The sequence below is a fragment of the Vidua chalybeata genome, chromosome 1, assembly GCF_026979565.1.
Source record: "Vidua chalybeata isolate OUT-0048 chromosome 1, bVidCha1 merged haplotype, whole genome shotgun sequence".
In the NCBI taxonomy this organism is placed as follows: domain Eukaryota; kingdom Metazoa; phylum Chordata; class Aves; order Passeriformes; family Viduidae; genus Vidua; species Vidua chalybeata.
Window position 1 is genome coordinate 81,087,828 of NC_071530.1, and position 20,318 is coordinate 81,108,145.

The window sequence follows — 20,318 nt, forward strand, 5'->3', positions numbered from 1 at the left end:
ATCTTGCGAAATACTGAATCCTCCAATTGTCATTGGATTCATTACTTGAGAAGAAGTTGGCATTACTGATTTGTGTGTGTGTGCATTCTTAATTCTGCATTTTATGCTGAATATTACTTTCCAGTGTTTATGTCAGATAGGTGTGCCTATCCCAATACACACAAAAGTACAAATAATTTCCTCATTAAAGCAAAGGCATCTTTTGGATTCTGCAGCAAATAACAGGTAGTTGCTGCAGAGCAAAGAACAATATGATCATCTTTTCACATTATTTCTTAGAGACACGAGAACCTCTTCAGTGAGCAATGATATGAGAGTCTGGAACTTCGTTTTTACCTTGATGTTAGTTTTTCAGCATAATTTTCCTTAGGTAGCATCACCATATAAACTCACCATTTAAATTACTTCCTCTTTTGATTGCATAAACCTTCCCAGGTATTGTTTTTTTAAGAATATTCAAACCTTTGACAAGAAAATTTTAACATTTCTGGCTTTTTGATTGCCAATTGCCTGCTTGAATAGCACCCTATTTGTTTATACAATAGGAATTTACATATCATGAGAAAAATCATGAATCCTAAAGGGGAAATTGTGCAAATAAATTGAACTGGCATATAGAAGCAAACTCTTTGGCTTATGCAGAAGTAGTCAGGAGTATTCACACAGGAGAAAAGTGATGTAAAAACCAATCCTGAATTTTTAAAAATAGAGAGAGATAAATCTCATAATTTGTCAAAACACATATTGTTTTCACCTAGCTGCGCTACCATTCAAAATCTTTTGGCTGCTTTTTTAAGAAGAACAATTTTTAAAAAGACCAAAATATTACAGAATGCTAAGTGAAACTGATGTTGTTTTGATTTCCTTTTAATGCCCATAATTATCATTTCACTTGTGTCATCAAGTGAATATGTTCTGATTTCCTTGGCTTTTTCATCATCTCAAGTAATTTTTTTTTGTAGTCCTTCTAATTTTCAGTTTATTAACAATCTCAAACAGTACTAGAAAGATAGCAAGTGATTACTATTATAAAACTATACTTTGCATGGCCTAAAGAGGGTAGAAAGCATTTTACAATGCAAAATAATCATGTTCTTACCTATATCACAATGGCAACACATGGAGGGGTATCAAATCATGTGTTTCAACATCAGTTGTTGGAAGAAGATGTTCTTAAATGTTTTATCCTTATGGATTCCAAAATTTACTATATATTAAGAAGCATCATTTATTTTAATAATTTTGCATTTTACATAGTCAAAATCTCTGTGATGCCCTCAACAAAGACTTTTTTTACTATGCAATATCACCTACCATTCCTTTAGCTATGTTTCAGTATTTACATGTTTCTCTCTAAAACATTTTCCATGTCTATGATGATATTGAAAATATTAATAGCAATCTAAGATAGTCTGGGCTGAACTGAAAATTCAATACCAATGATCATCTTTCATGAAGACTGACCTGCTCGTAATTGTACTATTTCAATAATGAATGACATCTTTAAAAAAATCAGGTATGATAACTGAGCAGAATTAGAGAAAAACTAAAGGTGTTTTTTTTAGTTTTTTTTTTTTTTAGTGTTTTTTTTTTGTTTTTTTTTTTTAGTTTTTTTTTTTTTTGCAAATACTTGTGTGTCTGTTGGACACTGTATCTGTGTGTTTGGTGCTAAATACCTCTATGTACGTGTACACACAAACAGGCTGTGTTGATGTAAAACTTGAACACAACCACAGAGTAGATTTAGAGGACACTGCCTTTAAGTATGATGCCCACAATACCCGTAGGTTGGATATTGTGTAAAGGTTTTTCACCCAGAGGGTGGTTGGGCACTGGAACAGGCTCCCCAGGGAAGTGGTCACAGCACCAGCCTGACAGAGCTCAAGAAGGGTTTGGACAATGCTCTCAGGCACATGGCGTGACTTTTGGGGTAGTCCTGTGCAGGAGCAAGAGTTGGACTTGATGATTCTGATGGGTCCCTTCTAAATCAAGAGATTCTGTGATTCTATGTCCAAACAAAGACACCTTGGGAATGTGTAAAGAAATAAACCTTATTGGTTTTAGTTGTGCGCTTAGAAAGTATCTACAGCTATGGTTGACTGTTGCTTTTCCCCTGAGGGCGCTAAGGGCACGATAGTACTTCCCTCTAGCATTGAGCATTGTAGCAAGCAATAATTCAACAACCAAATTTAGCAATAATTCAACAACCAAACATAATCACTAAGGGGTGCACTGAAGCTGGCACCATTCCCATCCAAAATCTACTAGATTCAAGAGGTGCTAAACAAATGAGAAAAGAATAATAGTTTATCCAAACAATTCTCCAGGATGCAGCATATATATGTGACACTAGAGCATCCTCAGCATTGATACTGGGTTTCATGGTAAGCTTTAGCTGATTCATAAGGGAATGATGAGGTATTGTTCACTTAAAAACTCAAGTCCACTCTAAGGTTGCTATGTCCAGATTTAGAAAAGAGAAATTTAATCTCATACTGTGTAAAGTCTGTCCCCAAAGTACTCCTCCCTTTGAACTTCTCTGAAGAAAAGAAAATCTTAAATGCAGCCCAGGAGTCAGTATCTTTAACTCAAAGCCTTCTTTCTGAAGGGAATTGTATAACTGAAGTTTCTGAAATATCCTTAGGGTAGAGCTATGAGGAGGCATCCAGAATCCAGAAGGTTATGCATAGGTCACATATACAGATGTTTTTTCAAAAGTATGGTACCTCAGAATAAAATTGGATTTTAATATTTGAATAGAATATAGAGACCTAAGAAAATTAACTACATATATTTTAGTACTGGGAACATTTTTAGTCCTTTTAAATAATGTATTAAATATTTTTAAACTAATATAAGCATTAATTAATGGCAAACAATATTTACCTGGATTCATATGTACAATACTGAAAAAAATCCAGACGTCTTTCTAAAGACTTTCAAAGGTATTTTAAAGATACATGCAAAGAGAAACTATTTTTAATTGATGTCAATATTTTTCTCCAAAATTCATTTAAGGAATATGATTTCTACCATTCTGAACAAAATGTCATATTTAATTAACTTGTATGCTTAATATTTGCATATCAGGCATAGATCAAAGTAGATGTGCAGTTAAGAGTATGGGTGAGAAATTCAGTTCGTCTCAGCAGACTTGAACAGGATTGTTGGATTGTGTTGGATGGCTGCTTACAGTTTTGCAAATGAGTCAGATCAGTAGAAGTCTTACTTGCAGTAATAGCACACTCATGGAGCACAGAGGGGAGGGAAGTCAATTAATTCCTGTGTCAGTCACAGCATATTTCTGTCTCAGAGGTAAATAGTTGAGCTGGGATAGTCAATGCATAGCAGTGGGTGTCTTTGCTGATGCTGGCTGTGTTGCCATACTTGCACTATCACCATCCTCGTTCTTCTGGGTTCTACAAGGAGGTCAAAAGTGTGCGTTCAGTATGGCCAGTGCATGTTAATTCAATCAAAGGTCAATGAAATATTAAGCTGCTGCATCAGTATCCTACTTCCAGGTCTTTGATGTTCCACATGATCTAATAATGTGTGGGGGAAAAAATACCAGGAAGTCCTTCTCATTTCTTCCTTATTCTCTTCCTAAAAATGCTAACAGAATTCAAGAATGTCCTAAATATGTCTGCAATTTCAGACTTTAAAAAAGAAAGAAACCTTATATTTTGAAAGGAGTCTCTTTTGTAGTATGTGTGCTTTGTTCTGAGTGTTTTACTTCCTTACTTGCTGATACAGTTTGTCTTGATGAAAGAGCTGTAGCTACTTCTTCCTGCAAAAAGTAGAAATGAGAAGTTTCACTGGAAGTTTCTGAATTGGTTTATTACTTTTAATTGAACAGAGTACTTTCAGAGAAACTTGAGGATACTCTAAATTGAGAGTTGTAATCTTTGGTCCAATAGCATGTTTCTCTTTGAGTTAACAATACTTACTTAGAGAATCAGAAACTGTTAAAAAGGTGTATCACTAAAAAACAATGGGCATTTCTTATTATTAATGTCCATGTGTGCTGGTGAGCTACGTGTTCAAAGCAGGATATCCTTAAACTCACACAGGTTAGCAGTAATCACTCAGATCTCTAACTCTCTGATTCACGTGTATTATGCACAAACTTTTGACCTAAAACCAAGGACAGCATGAGTTCCTCCTGTGAGTTTTCTGAAGGGACACTGGTTTCTATTATGTCAGAAAGCTCCACATTTGAACAAAATGATCATCTGTTTTCAGCTGCACTGCTGCTCTTTGGGAAGCACAAACTTCTAATGGCTCTTGGTCACAGTCAGTATCATCAGTATACCATGTTCTTTACCATAAGGGAGGATGGTGCAAATTTCACTCTGATAATGATTTTTTTCATGTTTTAACTCACAGGTATAATAGAAGAGGTGTATCTGGTTGATTTTATGGTTTAATGCATGAAAAGTAAGAGTAAGAGGTGTTGATTGGTTTCTAGACTTTGGAAGGACAGCAGATTTAAGAAACTGACCCTGAACATAAAGTAGTACTTGTCTCTCTCCTGAATTTTGTGGCCAAGAGCCAGAGTTCGCATTTCTAGATCATACACATCTTAAGATAGGTGGAATTGCATTACTGGAATGAAAATTACAATACAAATCAAAAATCATTGTACACATTTTTTGTACATACAAGATACAATCAGGAATTGTTCTTTTGTTATTATAACAGTTAAATTTTAGCTTATATACATTATGCAGGAGAAAATAGAACAACAGAAATTCTAGCTGAAGGGCCAAGTACTGCCTTCATTTCCTCTAAAGTATATTAAAACAATTTTTTTTCTGTATAAGAGGAAAAATGATGCTTTGAGAAATGAATGTATTTCATTTTATTGCAATGTTTTGAAAGTTTTCTTCTTTGGCTTCATATAACCTTAGCAAAATGAATAATGAACTCTGCCATATCTGAAGTCTTGTCCTTCATGCTTTGCCTCACATACAATTCTCTTTTCTTGCAGGTATTTTATTCATCAGATTAGGTCTTGTCATCTTTGCAATTCACACAACAGGAAATCAATAATTAATTATGGATAGGTAAAGCAATGCCTCACTGATTGCCTAAAACATCCAAGACTTGCACTTTATCAAACCACCGGGGATAGTTTCCTTGCTGTTTCTCACTTGAATAGATTTGGCAAGTAATTAGCACTTATCTCTCCCTCATCGTGTGTCTCTTCATAGCTAAAATCAAGGGTTGAGGTGTAAAATTAAGGTACAAGATCTGTGATTAGAAGATGATAACAATGCCCATCAAAAAGTGCATTTGAAAAAAGAGAAAAGTCACCAAGGCCATCTGTGTTATTTTGAAAGAAAAAAAAATGGATGATACTCTCAGAAGAATATAGTATCCCTTGCACTGCAATGGAAGAGCAAAACAGGGAGAGAAAATATTGTAGATTGTTTTGAGGTGGAATGTTGACAGTGGGAGAATAATAGCGTTGCTTTCAGAGAAGCCGAGATGGAGGCTAGGAGGTATGTATCTCATTTTGAAAAAAAAATGAGTTTAACCACTGATTCTGAAAATATCACTTCAAAGAGCCCACAGAAAACTTAATAATCCTCAGCCAGTGCCAGACAGTTTTGCTGCAGTTAATGACTGTCTGACTAGGAGCCCTTCTTTAAGCCTCATGCTGCCCTAAATACGTATTTCAATATCTATTTGTCTTTTGGCTTCTTAAGCAATTGAACTTCTGCTGTGTCTGGGATGCAGAGACGGTCACTTATAAGTAAAAGCCATTTGTACACTGAAATGCAGAGGAAGAAGATGAGAAGCGCTGAGGTCGAGCCCGCTGCAACATATAGGAGACGGAAGCACTGCGTGTGTCACACAGCTGCACCAGCTGTGGAGCAACATGGCAGCCCCAGCATCTGGCACTGGGACAGGGGACTGAGGGTCCCTGGGAGAGCTGGCTGCTCCAGTGCAGCTCTGCCACCTGCCCAGCCTGGTCCTTTCCTGCCTGGCCCTGCTGCAGCTGCGCTTTGCCTTGGCTCAAGTGATGGCTCTGCTTCCATGGGGCTCTCAGCAGAGGCTCACACAGGGGTGGTACTCTCAGCATGACCTTTAACCAGCAAACAACTGGCTTCGTCATCATCATGAAAAGGCATGGGAAGCAAGCTGTGCTTTCATTTAACCACTTTGTCTAACTTCTCATCCTGTCACCAACTCCTGCTCTTTTATCCAAATTAATGTAATATTTTTAAAGCCCCAAAACTTGATGAATTTCTCTTCTAAAAATAATCTTCTGGCTTCTGTAAATTGTGGAAGTGAGACTATAAGCACAAATACTAAAATCCTCAAATTAAGATGAGCTTCAGTGATACATGTCTTCACTTTGAGTCTGTTGACTTTGGGCACTTGGCTCATAACTCTTTGAGAAAGGAGGGGAAACACAACACTTGGAGTCAGTAGCCCTTCTGAAGCCATTGAAATTACTCCAGAATTACGGATTTAAACCAAACAGACGTGTAAGCTGGAAGAACACCAGGATCTTCCAAGATCAGTCTGTTCTCTTGAACAATATATCTTGATTCACCTCTCTGGAAGCAAAAGATAAAATCCTAGGAATAAAAATACTCATTAGAATTGTTGAGTAACTGATGGCAGTAAAATAATGTTTATAATTAATATATTGTAAAGCAGATCAAGGCCCAGGAATTCTTTTCTCGTTTTGAGTTTTTCTGGAAACAACACAAGCAAATCCAGAAAGAACAATACTTTAAGGAGTTGTTTACTATGAATAGGATTTGACAGAGTAAATTCAATTTGAATTTGTAAATTCAAAGAAAAATTAAAAAACATCTTTGGGTTTAAATTAGTTAGTCAATCTAAAACTAGTTGGTTTGTTTTTCAGGAGTGTTTCTAGAGTTTCTGAAGCTGTAAGAATTTAGTTGAAATCTCTCGTCCAAAGTAAATACTCTTCAAGTACCGAGGCAGGGGCTTTTTTAGAGAACAGTTGTCTCGCCATCTCTTCCTCAGCAGCTCACATTTCCTTGTCACCCCCTCCAGTGGTGCACAGGTCCTGTTGGTGGGGACTAGTTAGCTTCCTCCCTTACTGCCATGGGGCTGGCTTTGTATCTTTTTTGAGAAACACTGGGAAATGTATTTATAATGTATTTATAAAACAAAACAATACGATCCCAAATCGTAAACCGTAATAATAGGTAAGGGTGGTTGTTGGTGATCGTAAAAAAATGCATTATTTTGGAAATCCTATGTGAGAAGACTGTGAGATATTTACATGGATCACCCCAGCCTTGTGACCATTTCAGATTTCTCACCACAGTCCAGTCACACACATTATTTTCATATGGCAATGTATGTAGATTATTTGATCCAATTGTAATTTCTGCTTTGTCCTATAAGAGTTGTGACAGCAAATTCCCACTGAAGAATTGCCCAGACCTATGTAAGTCTGATGAGTCTTGACTTAATTCACATCAGATTTACCTTTTGCTGTAGACGGCGTCACATTGGTGCACACCAGTCGGGATGTTTCATTTAACCTGACAGTGGTGCTTTGGCTTGTGAAGGAATCAACGCCAGCAGCTCAGAGCAGTGTCTGGCTGAATTTCAAAGCGAGTAGATCCTATGTTACATACTTACAAGCACTTTGCCTTGTTGCTGTGTCACCTACTTCTAACACCACAGTGGGTCTAGTTACTGATCCCTGCAAGAGGTTGTCTATCAAAACTTCACATTCCTACAGCTTATAACCACTACAAGAACAGTTATTACTTTAATTGATATCCTGGAACCAGTAAAAAGTGGCTTATGGATAAGGAAGTAGAATGACGAAGCAAGTCTGGTCCTGTGTGCTTTGAGTTGTCTGTAAAATGTCCAGTAAATTAGGTTACAAGAGGATCAGACCTGAAGGAAGAAGTAGCATGCTGGCAAGGTTGTGAATTTCAGGAAAGCAGGACACACATCATCTATAGTTTTTCAGGCTTTAGCTGTTTTTTTACTGGATTTTTTGCATCATTTTAATTTTTTCTCTCTAGTAGGAGTTTTCCATTTACAGGAAGTTGCTCTTCTCCGTTCCTGGCAATGTTCAAAGACCTGTGGCCAGGAGTCAGAGCAGACTGTGCTCTTCAACATTGAAAGATACTGAGCCATCACACAGCCATCATACATAGTACAGTTTGTCTAGAGCACTCAGTGCTTTTCAAGTCAGTGTCTTATAGAAGCTGATCAGCATAATCAGTCAGAGGATAGGGCTTGTTTTTTCTTTTGCTGCATAGCTATTAGCACATGGACTGTTGTGGGATTTCTTTCTGAGTGGATGCTATGAGGTATCCAGGTTAGGCACCATACCCTTCCTGACTCCTGGACATTCCTTGGCCACCTCACTCCTCTATTGTCAGTGAATTCTTCAGGCAGGAGCTCTGGTTCCCTGTTGGGTCAACATGTTGTCAGTTCCCACCAGGACTTAATTTAATTCAGTCTTCACAATGTTACTGTACTACAAGAGAGAAAATGGTGTGTCTGATATCATCCACCTCCACAAAACTTCTCCTCAAATCAAAGACTCCACCACCAATGACTTCTGAAAATTTGAAATTCTTGCAAATGCAATAGAAATCTGATTCCCATTTCACCCTTACGTTTTAAACTCAAAGGGAATATCAAGGAAAGAAAGAAAAAACAAATTATATTTTCATGAGACACATGCAATAGGTGTTTGGCGCAATAAGATTAGTCACCCTGACAAAATAATTATTTTCACATGGGCCTGATGAAAATTATTTATTTTCAAAATGACTGAGAGTTGAGCAGGAAGATAATGAGCCTGTTCACCCCTTAAGCCCAGTAAAAGGTGTTCAGAGAGACTACAATATCACTTTCATTTTCTATAGCAATTATCCAACTCCCATCCCAGTTTTAATCCTGCAGCTTGTCCAAGAGGATGATGTCATTTCTGCATGTCACTTAAATCAAACTTTAACATTTGGAATTTATGAAATAAAATTGATCTAATAGTATAATGGATATATTCAGTATAGTCAAAATATAGACAAATACCCAGTAGAAAATGTGTTGGAAGGATGTATAATGGTATTTCTGTACTCTAGTTGTTCTCTGTCCTCCTGTAGCGTGCAGATGCCACCTATTAAATAATTTAACAAAATACATTTAACATTACTTTTAACAAATACATCCATTCTGTAACAGAATTGCATTGAATTGCTTTCCAATTTGTCAAATCCTTTTGTCTTACTCTTCCTCTCCTAGATCACATTTGTGGCTAGTAAATGGTTTTCTTAAATTCAGCCTCACATACTTTGGTCTTGAGTTAGCTTTCTTCTCTGCAGGACACTGCTGTATACTGTACCTTTAAGTACCTAAGTCAATTTAATTAAATTTCATTACAGGCAGTAGACCTGAAACAAACTAATGAAAGCAGCCATCATGTCAGGTGGTATTTATCTAGCCATTAAATTGAAAATACCCCCTTTAGGCTCTTAAAAATTAGTTTCAATATTTAATACTAATAGCTTTTAGAATTGTTAATGGGTATAATTTTAATAAATTTGTTACAAACTGTTTACCTTTACAAGGAAAGAAGTTTGTTCCTTGCAGCAGAAGGGAGCTAAAGATAAGTAACTTGAAACTATTAGGGTTTTGAAATACTGTGAGGTCTGGGACCTGCCCACAGTCTGTTGAAGAACACTGTGAAAGTTGTCATACAGTGATAGGAGTATGCCTTGTTTAATCAGAAGCAATACCAAGTCAGTACTAAACTTAGAGTTTGTTGTTTGCCTCACTTGTCTTATTGAACTGTTTTGGCTTGCCAGCTTAAGAGTTTGTAGCAGAATTTATTTAAAGACCTCATTATAAGTGCTATTGTCACCAGAGAGAAAAATGAAAATTTCCAGGGAAGAGAAGAAGAGAAAACCTCCACTGCAGAAAAGAGTGCTAGTGCCCCAAAGCAGCTCTGCTTGCTGCTCAGGCACCTCGCAGTGCTGTGTCTGAGGAAGCAACATTGACAAAGTACCTGTTGTCCTGCACAGCCAAACTGGTGCCATGTGCCATTCCTGCACAGTCCGTGGGATGGTGCAAGTATCAAGGATTATTTTCATCTACTTCCTGTCAGATCCAGGCTGCAGGTATTAATGTATACCATACCCATGATTCCATGGCAACAGGAAGAAAGGGGAAGACTCTTGCCACTTTTTTCTGAACAATATGCCAGCATTTTACTTGAGGGAAACAAGAATGCAAAAGAAGAGTATACTTGGCCATGCATGCATCCAGATCCACAGAACTGGAAATATTTCTACCCTGCTCTATGTAAGCATGGTTGAAGTCTTCTTTTGCAGACAGAGAGTAATGAGTAGTGCATGCCTTTTCTCTTTGTCAGATCTAAACTCTGTCCTCTTCATAGCTTCCCCTTCTTCCATCTGTTTAAAAGAAAATTTATTTTTAACAGAAATAAATTCTATTGTAGAAAACTACATCAGCAGGAGACATAGTCACCTTTCTTGTAAGAGATTTTTAACCCCAGAGAAGGAGAAAGAAGAACCATTTTTCTTCATCAGAATAAAGCATGGGCTTCTTACATGTTTGCTCCTTCAGTTTCATAATAGAGAAAAGAATGCACAAGTTATTGTCAACCAGAGACAAAAAATTAAGCCTATATGTGTTACTTGTAGTCTTGGATAAGATTATTGGACTTAAGCTATTCATTATAGCTCTAACTATAAACTATTATGTCTTCTTTAAAATACGTGTATTTTATATATATGTACATATAATGTATAGTAATTTTCAATTTGATTTAAGAAGTAAGGGCTTCACAGATTTTTTTCTTCCATTATCATGAACCCTCCCTCTAGCTTGGAGGATGTGGTTTGTGTAGAAACTTCTTTTTGGAAGTGTTGTATCTAGAAAATTTTGGTTTAAGGAAGTGGCATTAAAGATCAAGTATTTATTTTTTCAAGTTACTCTTACTATATTTTATTAATTAATAAGATTTCTCACTTATATTTTCTTATATGACTGTGATTAAATATGAGGTGCAGTTCAGTGAAGTGTCCTAAGCATGAGTGATAGAGGACAATCAGTCACTGCTGACTCCAGGGAAATCCTGACTGTACAGTAAAAGCCATAGCCCAGATTTCATTCTTCCTCATTTTTGTCTTTGAAATTGCAGCTGAGATACACCCCTGTTTGTAAAAATGCATTACATGAGGAGTACAGTCATTCAGCACGCATAGTTAAGTGTCGGTGTCCTAATTTGTTTATAAAATTTCCCTCTACAAGAAGTGTATCTTTTGTCCTCCTGCTGTGTCACAGTCTTGCTGAGTTCTCTTTTCTAAGAGTCTCGTGGAAAGGGGATTTTCAACTCATCTTCTCTTCAGAGAGCCAGGTGCCCATGGTTTCTGTGGATGGAATTAAGTCAGATAGATACCTGGAGCAAAGGCATTTTGCTGGATGTGTGGGATTCATTGCTGGATGTGTGGAATAGCTGAGTTAGGGGGTGAGAATAGTCTTTACTACCCCAACCATGCATTATTCTTCTGTGAGCAAGAGGAAAATGCCAACTGGTTTTTGGTAATGTTTTATTGTGTTTATTTTTTCCAGCATTTTGTTGCAAAACTTCTCTTTAGCACCATGCCTGGTGCTTGACTCAGTTTCCACTGAGCCCAACAGAAACTGGGAAATCTCAATGTTACTGATTTACATTTAACATTAAACACCAATAAAGATAGTTGCAATCTATCAATACTGAAGGCATTTGAAATACTGTCATTTAATAAGAACACTGTCAGAAGTCAGTTTATGCTCTCCTGATAGTTTCAGATTATATGTAATACATTTTTAAAATGTGAAGTACATTATTTTGGATTATTGCATTGCATTATGGTGCAGAAATTATTATTTAAGCTTTCCTTTTTTATTTTTGAACTAGCTGTTTCTAGTATTTGTATTGCTTTCTTGCATTTTTTAATACATCACCATGAACATAGTTTTAAATAGAAGCAATAGAATTTCATTCTATATGCCTTGAAGAAAACTGGAACAAGGAAAATGCATTGATTCTTTTTCTCTCGTGTGTGAGCAAAAGGGCAGTTAGTATAACTAAGCTGAATAGATGTGCAGTCTGATAATCCTGGAACTTCCCAATCTACTTATTCCAAAACCTCCCCATAAAATGGAAAATATTTCAAGCCAGAATGCTGTTTGCAATGTGAAAATAGAGGTGTGGGGGAAAAGGCAGAGCTATTAAACAAATAGCCTAAAAGAAGGGTTAGTAATTTGAGTCTTTCTGAGATGTGTTATTTTATAGAACTTTCTACATTTATTTTTAATCTTGCTGTGTCAGTACAGTCAGCACATCCTATCCTGTACCACTAACTATATTTACCATCCAGTGGCAGGAGGAAGACAGCAGCCTGCTGGTGTATCCGCAGTGAAAGCACCAGAGAAAAATACCCTGTTTAAAGCAGGGAACCATGTGGCATTTTCACTGACCCTTGTCTCGATTCTTGGTGTTACAGGATGGATGGTCACAGTATCACTTTGTAGCCTCATCTTCAACAATAGAAAGGGATCGGCAAAGACCGTACTCTTCATCCCGCACGCCCTCCATCTCTCCAGTGCGCATGTCCCCGAACAACCGCTCAGGTAAGGCCAGGCCGAAGAAAAGCCAGAGGTAAAAATCCCATCACCGCCATTTGCCCTGACATCTGGATTTGTTGTTCACTCTGGTGGAAGGGCACAAAGTGCATTCTTTACTGTCACCAAATTACCTGTTCAAAATAAGTTTTTAATTTTTTTTCATTAGCACCTGGTAAAGTTTTACAGCAGAAAGGTTATTCCGCAATGTTTTGTCATAAATACTCCCAAAATGCTTCCTTGATGGGGATTACCTGGGCAATGGCAGGGCAATGGCACCCATTGGTAGCACCAGGAAATTCTGTTGCTCACTTCACTAGTCATGAAAGCCACTATGTGGTTTATGACCATTTTGCACAGTTAGCAGAAGTTTAAAAAAACCCACATTACATTTTTTGTCAGCTTTTATTCTGGGTATGTATGGTGTATAACATACATATGCATATGTAAGTTTCACAGATTTGTCTGCACATCTTTCTAACACTGATAGCATATTTACACCAGCTACTATCAATTCTATATGATCTGCACAATGAACTAATGTAAGTATCTCAACTAATGCCATAGTGCAAGTTAGTTTTTCTATCTAGAAATAGGGTAATCTTTCCCTCACTTTACTCAAAGGTAAAACATACCTTCATTAGATAAAGCCATTCCCAGTGAAAAATTTTCAAGATAAACAGAGTCCACTGTCAGTCTTTCAGTGGCCTTTCTGCTGCTTGTTCAATCAAATGCTGTCATTCCATAGGTACACCAAGAGTTTAGGATTAAAATTGCCAAACTTATTATTACCATTATGCCATTGTTTTTTTAAGAAAATTAATTTGTTAATTATCTAGAAGCTGCATCTTAGTCCTGCAGAACAACAATTGAGGAGATGTGAAAATGTAGCCACAAATACAGTGAGAGCTGCTATTCTGTTTTTAAAATCTGCCATTACACAAGTCCATAAAGGGCTCTTGTTCCTTTTTTTCTTCTCTAAAATCTCATCTTGACTGTAAGTGCAAGGTACTTGAAATGTCTGGCCCTGAGATCTTAGTTCTGTCTCTTGCCAGAGCCATCTTCTCACTTCTGTTACTCTAAATTTCGGATGAAATTTTACTGCCATCCGCAGTTATCATAAGACTGGAAAAGCACAAATAATAGTGTCTGTTTCTGAAGGAAGAAGGGCTCATGTCATTACATATCAGTCAGCTCAATGTCAGTCTAGAAAATTGCTGGAACAAATAATCAGAACCTGAACAGCTCAAAGGTAGTAGGACCATAAGATATTACTTAACTCTAGGAGTATCTATTTCTACATAATAATGTAAGTTGCTGTATGTCTGGTAGTATCCACATCAAATGCAAGCATTGATTCAATACCTATTGCTCTTATTAAATCCATCTGAATTCCTGCTACAAGAATTTGCAGAAAGAGAAGTCAGTAAGTACAATTTCCTATGATCAGTAACACTCTTTCACACATCATTTTTATGGAAAAGCCTAAGGCAAGCTAGCCAACAGTTCAGAAAACATCCTGTGTGGTAAATAAAAAACTTACTGAAAACCATTCACAAGGAAATTTATTGCCAAAATGGCAGAATGCTGTGCTTAGAGCCTAGGTTGGGTCCAGTACTCTTCAGTAGTTTTAGTAATGACCCAAATAATACGCAAAAGTTATCTATTACCTTTGTGGGCGACATAAATCTGGAAGAAACTCATGTTCTTTGATGGCATTATTGAAATTCAAAGTGATCCTGAGAAATTGAAGGTAATGTTCAAAGGGAAAAAAAATAACCAATCCTTTAAAAATAAGTTATAAGGAGAATGTCTGACTAGGTGATATTTCCTAATTTCTAAAGTCCTTTAGATATTATCTGGGGATTTTTGTCAGTTGCATACGTGAATTGGAAGGTGGAAAAAATTAGGATATTAAAATTAGGATACTGAATGAACTGTTATTGTTTAACTCAAGTAAAAGAGACAGGAGATGGAAACAGTGGGAAGAGGTACACACCAAGTCTTCAAGCATGTAACAGCCAGCTGTGAAGAGGAATGGTGTGAACTTTTTCTGCTTTCATAGCAGACAAATGAAAATAATGAGCAGCAAGGAGTCAGACATTTCCTAGCAGTGAGGAAAGAAATCACTGGAACAGACTGCTCGGAGCAGTTATGTGAGCTCTGTCATTAGAGATCTTAAGTTCCAGATTAAAATCTGTCAAGAATTATGTTAGAATACTGGATCCTACCTTGGGGTAAAGAGTTAAAATAAATGAACTCACACCATCCCATCCATCCCTAGGACTGGGTGATAACAGGCTTTTCTGTGTCCTTTAAGAATTAGAGCAGAAAAACATTATATCAATTTTCAGTCTAACATCAACCAAAGTCTTTAGCTTTGCTTCCAGTAAAATCTCTGAAAGAGGGTGCTTCTGCATTTTAATGCTTCCCAGAAAGTAGTTTTCCTCTCATGGAAAGAGCGAGGGAATTCCCACAGGGAACATAGAGAGAGGATTTTATCTGTATCAGTCATTTTTTTTCAAAACACCTGAGTGTTTATAACCATTACCAGTGTATGTGAAACAGAATGTGCCTCTCTGCTAGCAGCTTTTTCAAGGTTTGCATTCTGGCCTGCTCCCCATTAGATTCAAGCTGCCATTAGCTGATTTGGTAGTTTAACGTCATGTCTCTATATCTGCCAGATTATCAGCTTTAGATTTACATCACTATTGGCAAACAGTTTAAAAGCAATCTCCAATTCTAATGGCTTCATAAGAAAGAACATCTGTCCTGCATTTGCTCTGTAAATTCAGAGGCCAGGGCCAGAAAAACCAATTGAAGCAGAATTCAACATCACTTGTGCTTCCCTACTCCATAGTTGAGTGCTAGTACTTCACTGTTGCTCAACTAAAAAATGTAACGTAATTTAGAGATGATGGAAGGTATGCCTCAAGGTTAAGCTTCACAAAGAGTTTGTATTACATTTTTAATTTTTTTTCTTTTCCTTATTCTTGAACAAAGGCATTGTTACTGGTTTTGAGCTTCTTTTTACATATCAGATATGTGGTTGGAGGCAGGGAAGTGTGTGCGGGCGAGCACCAGCACTTCAGTAATGTTTGTACCACTGTGCCCTTACAAGGCTCTGGGGAGCTCTGCCACTCACCCTGTGCTCCTTCTCCTGCCCTCCACAACAGGGAAAGTGCACTTTATTTACCAACACCTAAATATATTGTAGTTAGTTTACTTGAAAGCCATTATTTTTTTTCCTTTGCTTTTCTCCTTTTCCTAAGCATTGCAAGCTCTAAGGCTTCATGATCAGTGCCAGTGATCACCTCCACATTCTCCAGTGTGTGAGACTCGAGTATAAAACCCAGTTCTCTTTTTTGTTACCTGTCCTTTCTTGCTTTTAGCTGTACCATGAGTATAGTAATGAAGGATTTTGTTTTAATAAAAATAGCCTAAAGTAGCAGTTGTTGCTTTAATGGCAGTTACTCACACATATAGATATTTAAAGACAGAGAAATTATTTGAGTTACCTTTAATTGTTAGGCATTCTTTGATATATGTTTCCTAGGGGAAAAAAGGCTTTCTTTTCTTCCCTTTTCCATTCAAATAATTTAATTTGTTTGTTTATTTTCAAGAGAAAAGGGAAGAAAACAGTTTTATAAGGGTTTTTCCCATACAGTTGAAAGTTAACAGTCTTTTCAATGGAAATAAAGTAACTATTTTGAGGAAAAAATGGAAGTGCCCATACCAGAAAGTTTTGACAAAAAAAGTTTTGAGAAAAAAAAATACTGTTGTACGTTTTTTTTCTTAATAGCAATCATCTTAGATGTTGGATATAAGTAAAAAGAAATTTAACGTTCAGAAGTAAAATTATGTTTGCAGTTGATTGTCCAATGAATACATTTGCCTTGCCTTTGAAATAAGAGCATCTCTTCTTTTCCCCCATAATATGCTAGTGTTTCTTCAATCAACTTCATGTTAGAAAACCAACAGATACAAACTTTACTGAAATGCATACTCAAGAGTTAAACCCTACATTCAGTCATATACATTTAAAAAAAGAAAAAATCCATTTTTGTTATCTAGCAAGTGCCCCAGCCTCACCTCGGGAAATGATCAGCCTAAAAGAAAGAAAAACAGACTATGAATCAACTGGAACTAACGCCACTTACCACGGAAGTAAGGGAGAACACACTTCTAGGAAAGACACCATGACAGGTGAGATTTTGCTTGCATAGCAATATAAAAATCAGCTGTGATAGAACACTGATTTTATAGGATTGCCTGGGCTTGCTGCTCTGTGGAGAAGAGTCAACTTGCTTTGGTTAATTCCCAAGTTTTAGCCACCTTGAGAAATACAATTGAAGATACATTTAAATGAATACAAGAGTATATGAAAATGATTTGTGAACAGCATGGTTCTTCACAGAACAAAGGCTCTAAATCCAATTTTGTATGTCTTTTTCAATTTTACATTTATTTTCAGTTCAGAAGGAAGTTGGTTGATCACTTTGAATTAACTGGTATATTTGAGCATGTGCAATGATCCCTAACATCTGTCTTTTGCAGGGAATGCTCTCCAGGATGAGTTGCCTTATTTTGTATGTCAGTATTCATAGGAAATTTGTGGCTCTTTGTAAAGTTTTATCTATGTTACTTCCTTAGCAGGGCTGATTTAAATGCAGTAATTTTCTGTGTATATTGTAGCATCTGTTGCAGGTTTCTCTGAAGGCCTCTCTTCCCCAGTGAGCTCATTATTCTCATAGCATTTCAGTAATTAAGAAATTTTGAGTGCTTTTCCCAGTGCTGTACCGCTTCCTGAATTCTCTTGCAAAATACATGTTGGTCTCCATCACCATTGTACAGGCCGATATAACCATTATTGAACTTTTTGTCAATTTTGTACAGTACCAAGCATCACAGTCTCCTCTTCTCCAAATGCTGCCTTGGAGTAGGCAAAAATTCACAGTGAGAAGTCTGAATGCCTATTACCTTCTCCCATGCCCTCTGTAGAGGTCTTGCTCAGAGACAGAATGGGTTGCTCACCAGGAACATGGTGACTCAGCATCAATCCATCCATAAGATCCATCTTTCAAGGCTGTATTCAGCATATGAAGATACTCACACTGTATCTACTGTGTTATATGTGATTATGTAATCAAAACCTAAAGTGCAGCCTTGGAACTTGTGTGAAAATGCAACATGGAATGTTAATTCGCCTGAAGGTGAAAATCTGAAGAAAAGAATGACAGTCAAGAGCATTTGGAAACCACAGAAATTAGGAGTGTCCTGAATGACTTCTGTGGGGTACTATGGGAAAGTGCAGAAGATTCAGTCAAGGTACTGCATTTTATGTGTCTGTAATGTTTTGAGTGTTTCATAGTCACTGCACAAGGAAGTTTTCTATAACAGTTCAGTGGCCTTTACTTGGCTGATTGTGAAGGACAGCACTGAAGTTTTTTCAGCCATTTGTCAAGGATCCATAAAGGGTGAATCTCAGGAATAAGAGCATCAGGCTGAAAAGGAAAAGGCAGTATTTTGTTCTAGTTGTATCTGTAAATTCTAGCTGTATCTGTAAATTCAGATTAGCAAATTATATCATAAAGTTCACCAAAATACAATGTCTCCATGCTGAAAATTTGGGTTTCCTTGCATATAGTCTTGTTTCTCTCCGTACATTAAAAAGATGGGCTTTTCTTTTTCCACACCCCTTTTCATTTTCTTTTTTTACTGTGGTGTTTTTCTTCTCCAGTTCCTACTTCCCTTATTTTCTTTCTCTCACATTATAATTTTCAGATTGTGAGGTTTGTACTGCCTCAGCAACCTTTACTCTACTTTGATTTTTCCATTGTGTTTTCCTCTAATATTGTCTTGTATTTTGGCTATTTCTGTCAATTATTTGGGTGGGCTTTTAGTAAGGAAACTTGAAACTCTTAGCATCATGCTCAGCTGTCAACTGTCTGTCAAGCTCCTGTGCTCAGTGAGGGGGGGAAAAAATCAAACAAATTCAAATAAAAAATTGTAATATTTCACAATATTACATGACCAATGTACAAATAAATATGGAATTAACAGGTAACTTTCTCTCTTTCAGATCACCATATCTCTGCACGTTTGGTCTAAGCTCAAATTAAGCACCATTATAAGAACAAAAGAAAATGACAGAAGGAGTCTTGCTCATCAACATTCAGTATGGAATTTGTGTAACATAATTGTAGCTTATTAAATAATAAATATTTGATTTTAAAAAACATATAAAGTCAGTATTTGTGATTTTGTGAGCCATTTTGACTTTGCTTGAGTGACCTAATACAAGTTCATGTAGCAAGTTTCATGCAATGACTGCGTTTCATTTTGTCCATCAGACAGTGCACTGTAGCCGATACATCCACAGGGATGGGACTTAAGATGAAGGTTTTCTCAGGTTCCACCTGGCACACACATATTTTGATCTGCTCTTCTACTTTTGTGCCAAGCTGATGTATTACACAAAGCTTTCTTTGACTTACAGATTTTACACAGAGTGTAGAGCCTCAGCTGTAGTCCCAATTTATCCATGACTGCTCTTCTCCAAAGCTCTTCTCAGTTTGTAGTTGAAAAATTTTATGACCTTTGGGCTGGGACTGAAATGAAGGTTTTTTGATAGATTTTCGATGTAGGAATGTTGGCTTCCTGCCAACCTGAGGATTTGTCAGGAAACCTCTGGGGAAAATGGAGAATCTATGAAGTAAACAGTTTGGCTGAAGATGATAACTTACATTGATTTCACAAGGATAGATAAAAAAAAGAGGCACAGTATCAAAGTTTTCATTGCCCTCTTCACAGGTTTATGATGCCTTTTATATGTACTGTCCATTTTCTCCTCTCTGTAGAAAATAATAACCAATTATAAAATTTTGTCACCTAAAGTATATTTTTAAGACAAAAACTATTATATTCCATTTAGGAAAACAGGAACTGTAAGTGCACGTGATAATGTTATTTATGGCATGGTGTTTTCCTTCAGAACAGGGAAGATAAGGTTCCTGTGTACCATCATGGGACTCTTTCCTTTATTTCTCTTTCTTTTACTTTTTTAGTTCCCTCACTGAGCTAATATGTACATCATAGTCAACATGCTGTGACTTCTCTTCCAACAGCAGAAAAAAACTTCTGATTAATTTACTTTTCCTTTGGTTGTGGAGAATTAATCAAGAATACTTTTGTTATTTAAACTTACTGGCAAGTCCATGCATATTTGGAACACAAATAAAAACACCATCAGGTGTTACAGGTGGTCAGGATTATTATTATTATTATTACTTTCAGAAACAATAATGCACTGTAATCTTTTCTCATGCCCTTAACCTCATTTTCCACTGTGCAGGAAGGTGGCAGTTGTAGTGACAGGTAATGATCTCTGTTACCTAAGATTTGTGAGGTACAAAAACATTTTCCTTTACTGTGTTGAACTAAATTATTTTAAATGGAGAATTGCTGCAGAAAAAGCAGGTTGTGTGATACCAGATGAGGATGACTACCTGTCCAGCTGAGCTGTCCTTTCTTATTATCAGTTTGTGTTCCTGAGGGCAAAAGGATAGCATCTTGTTATTCCAAAGTGTCTGTAAATGTGTTCAGAATAAGCACTTCCAAAATCTGAAAGCTGAATGCTAAACCATTAATCAAGTGACTGGGATATATGG

At 36.8% G+C, this 20,318-nt stretch overlaps 1 protein-coding gene across 11 annotated transcripts in view; it reads left to right on the plus strand.

The window, feature by feature from the left end:
* CTNND2 (catenin delta 2) overlaps nucleotides 1-20,318 on the plus strand; it is a 631,469-nt gene that overhangs the window by 606,593 nt on the left and 4,558 nt on the right. For 10 of the 11 annotated variants that reach the window (XM_053959428.1, XM_053959656.1, XM_053960173.1 and 7 more), the window contains 2 exons: nucleotides 12,531-12,657; nucleotides 16,723-16,854. In XM_053959428.1, the coding sequence (XP_053815403.1) occupies nucleotides 12,531-12,657; nucleotides 16,723-16,854 (259 nt within the window). Of the gene's footprint in view, nucleotides 1-12,530; nucleotides 12,658-16,722; nucleotides 16,855-17,544; nucleotides 17,977-18,730; nucleotides 18,837-20,318 lie in introns of those variants that run through there. The other variant, XR_008434168.1, reaches the window with a different exon arrangement.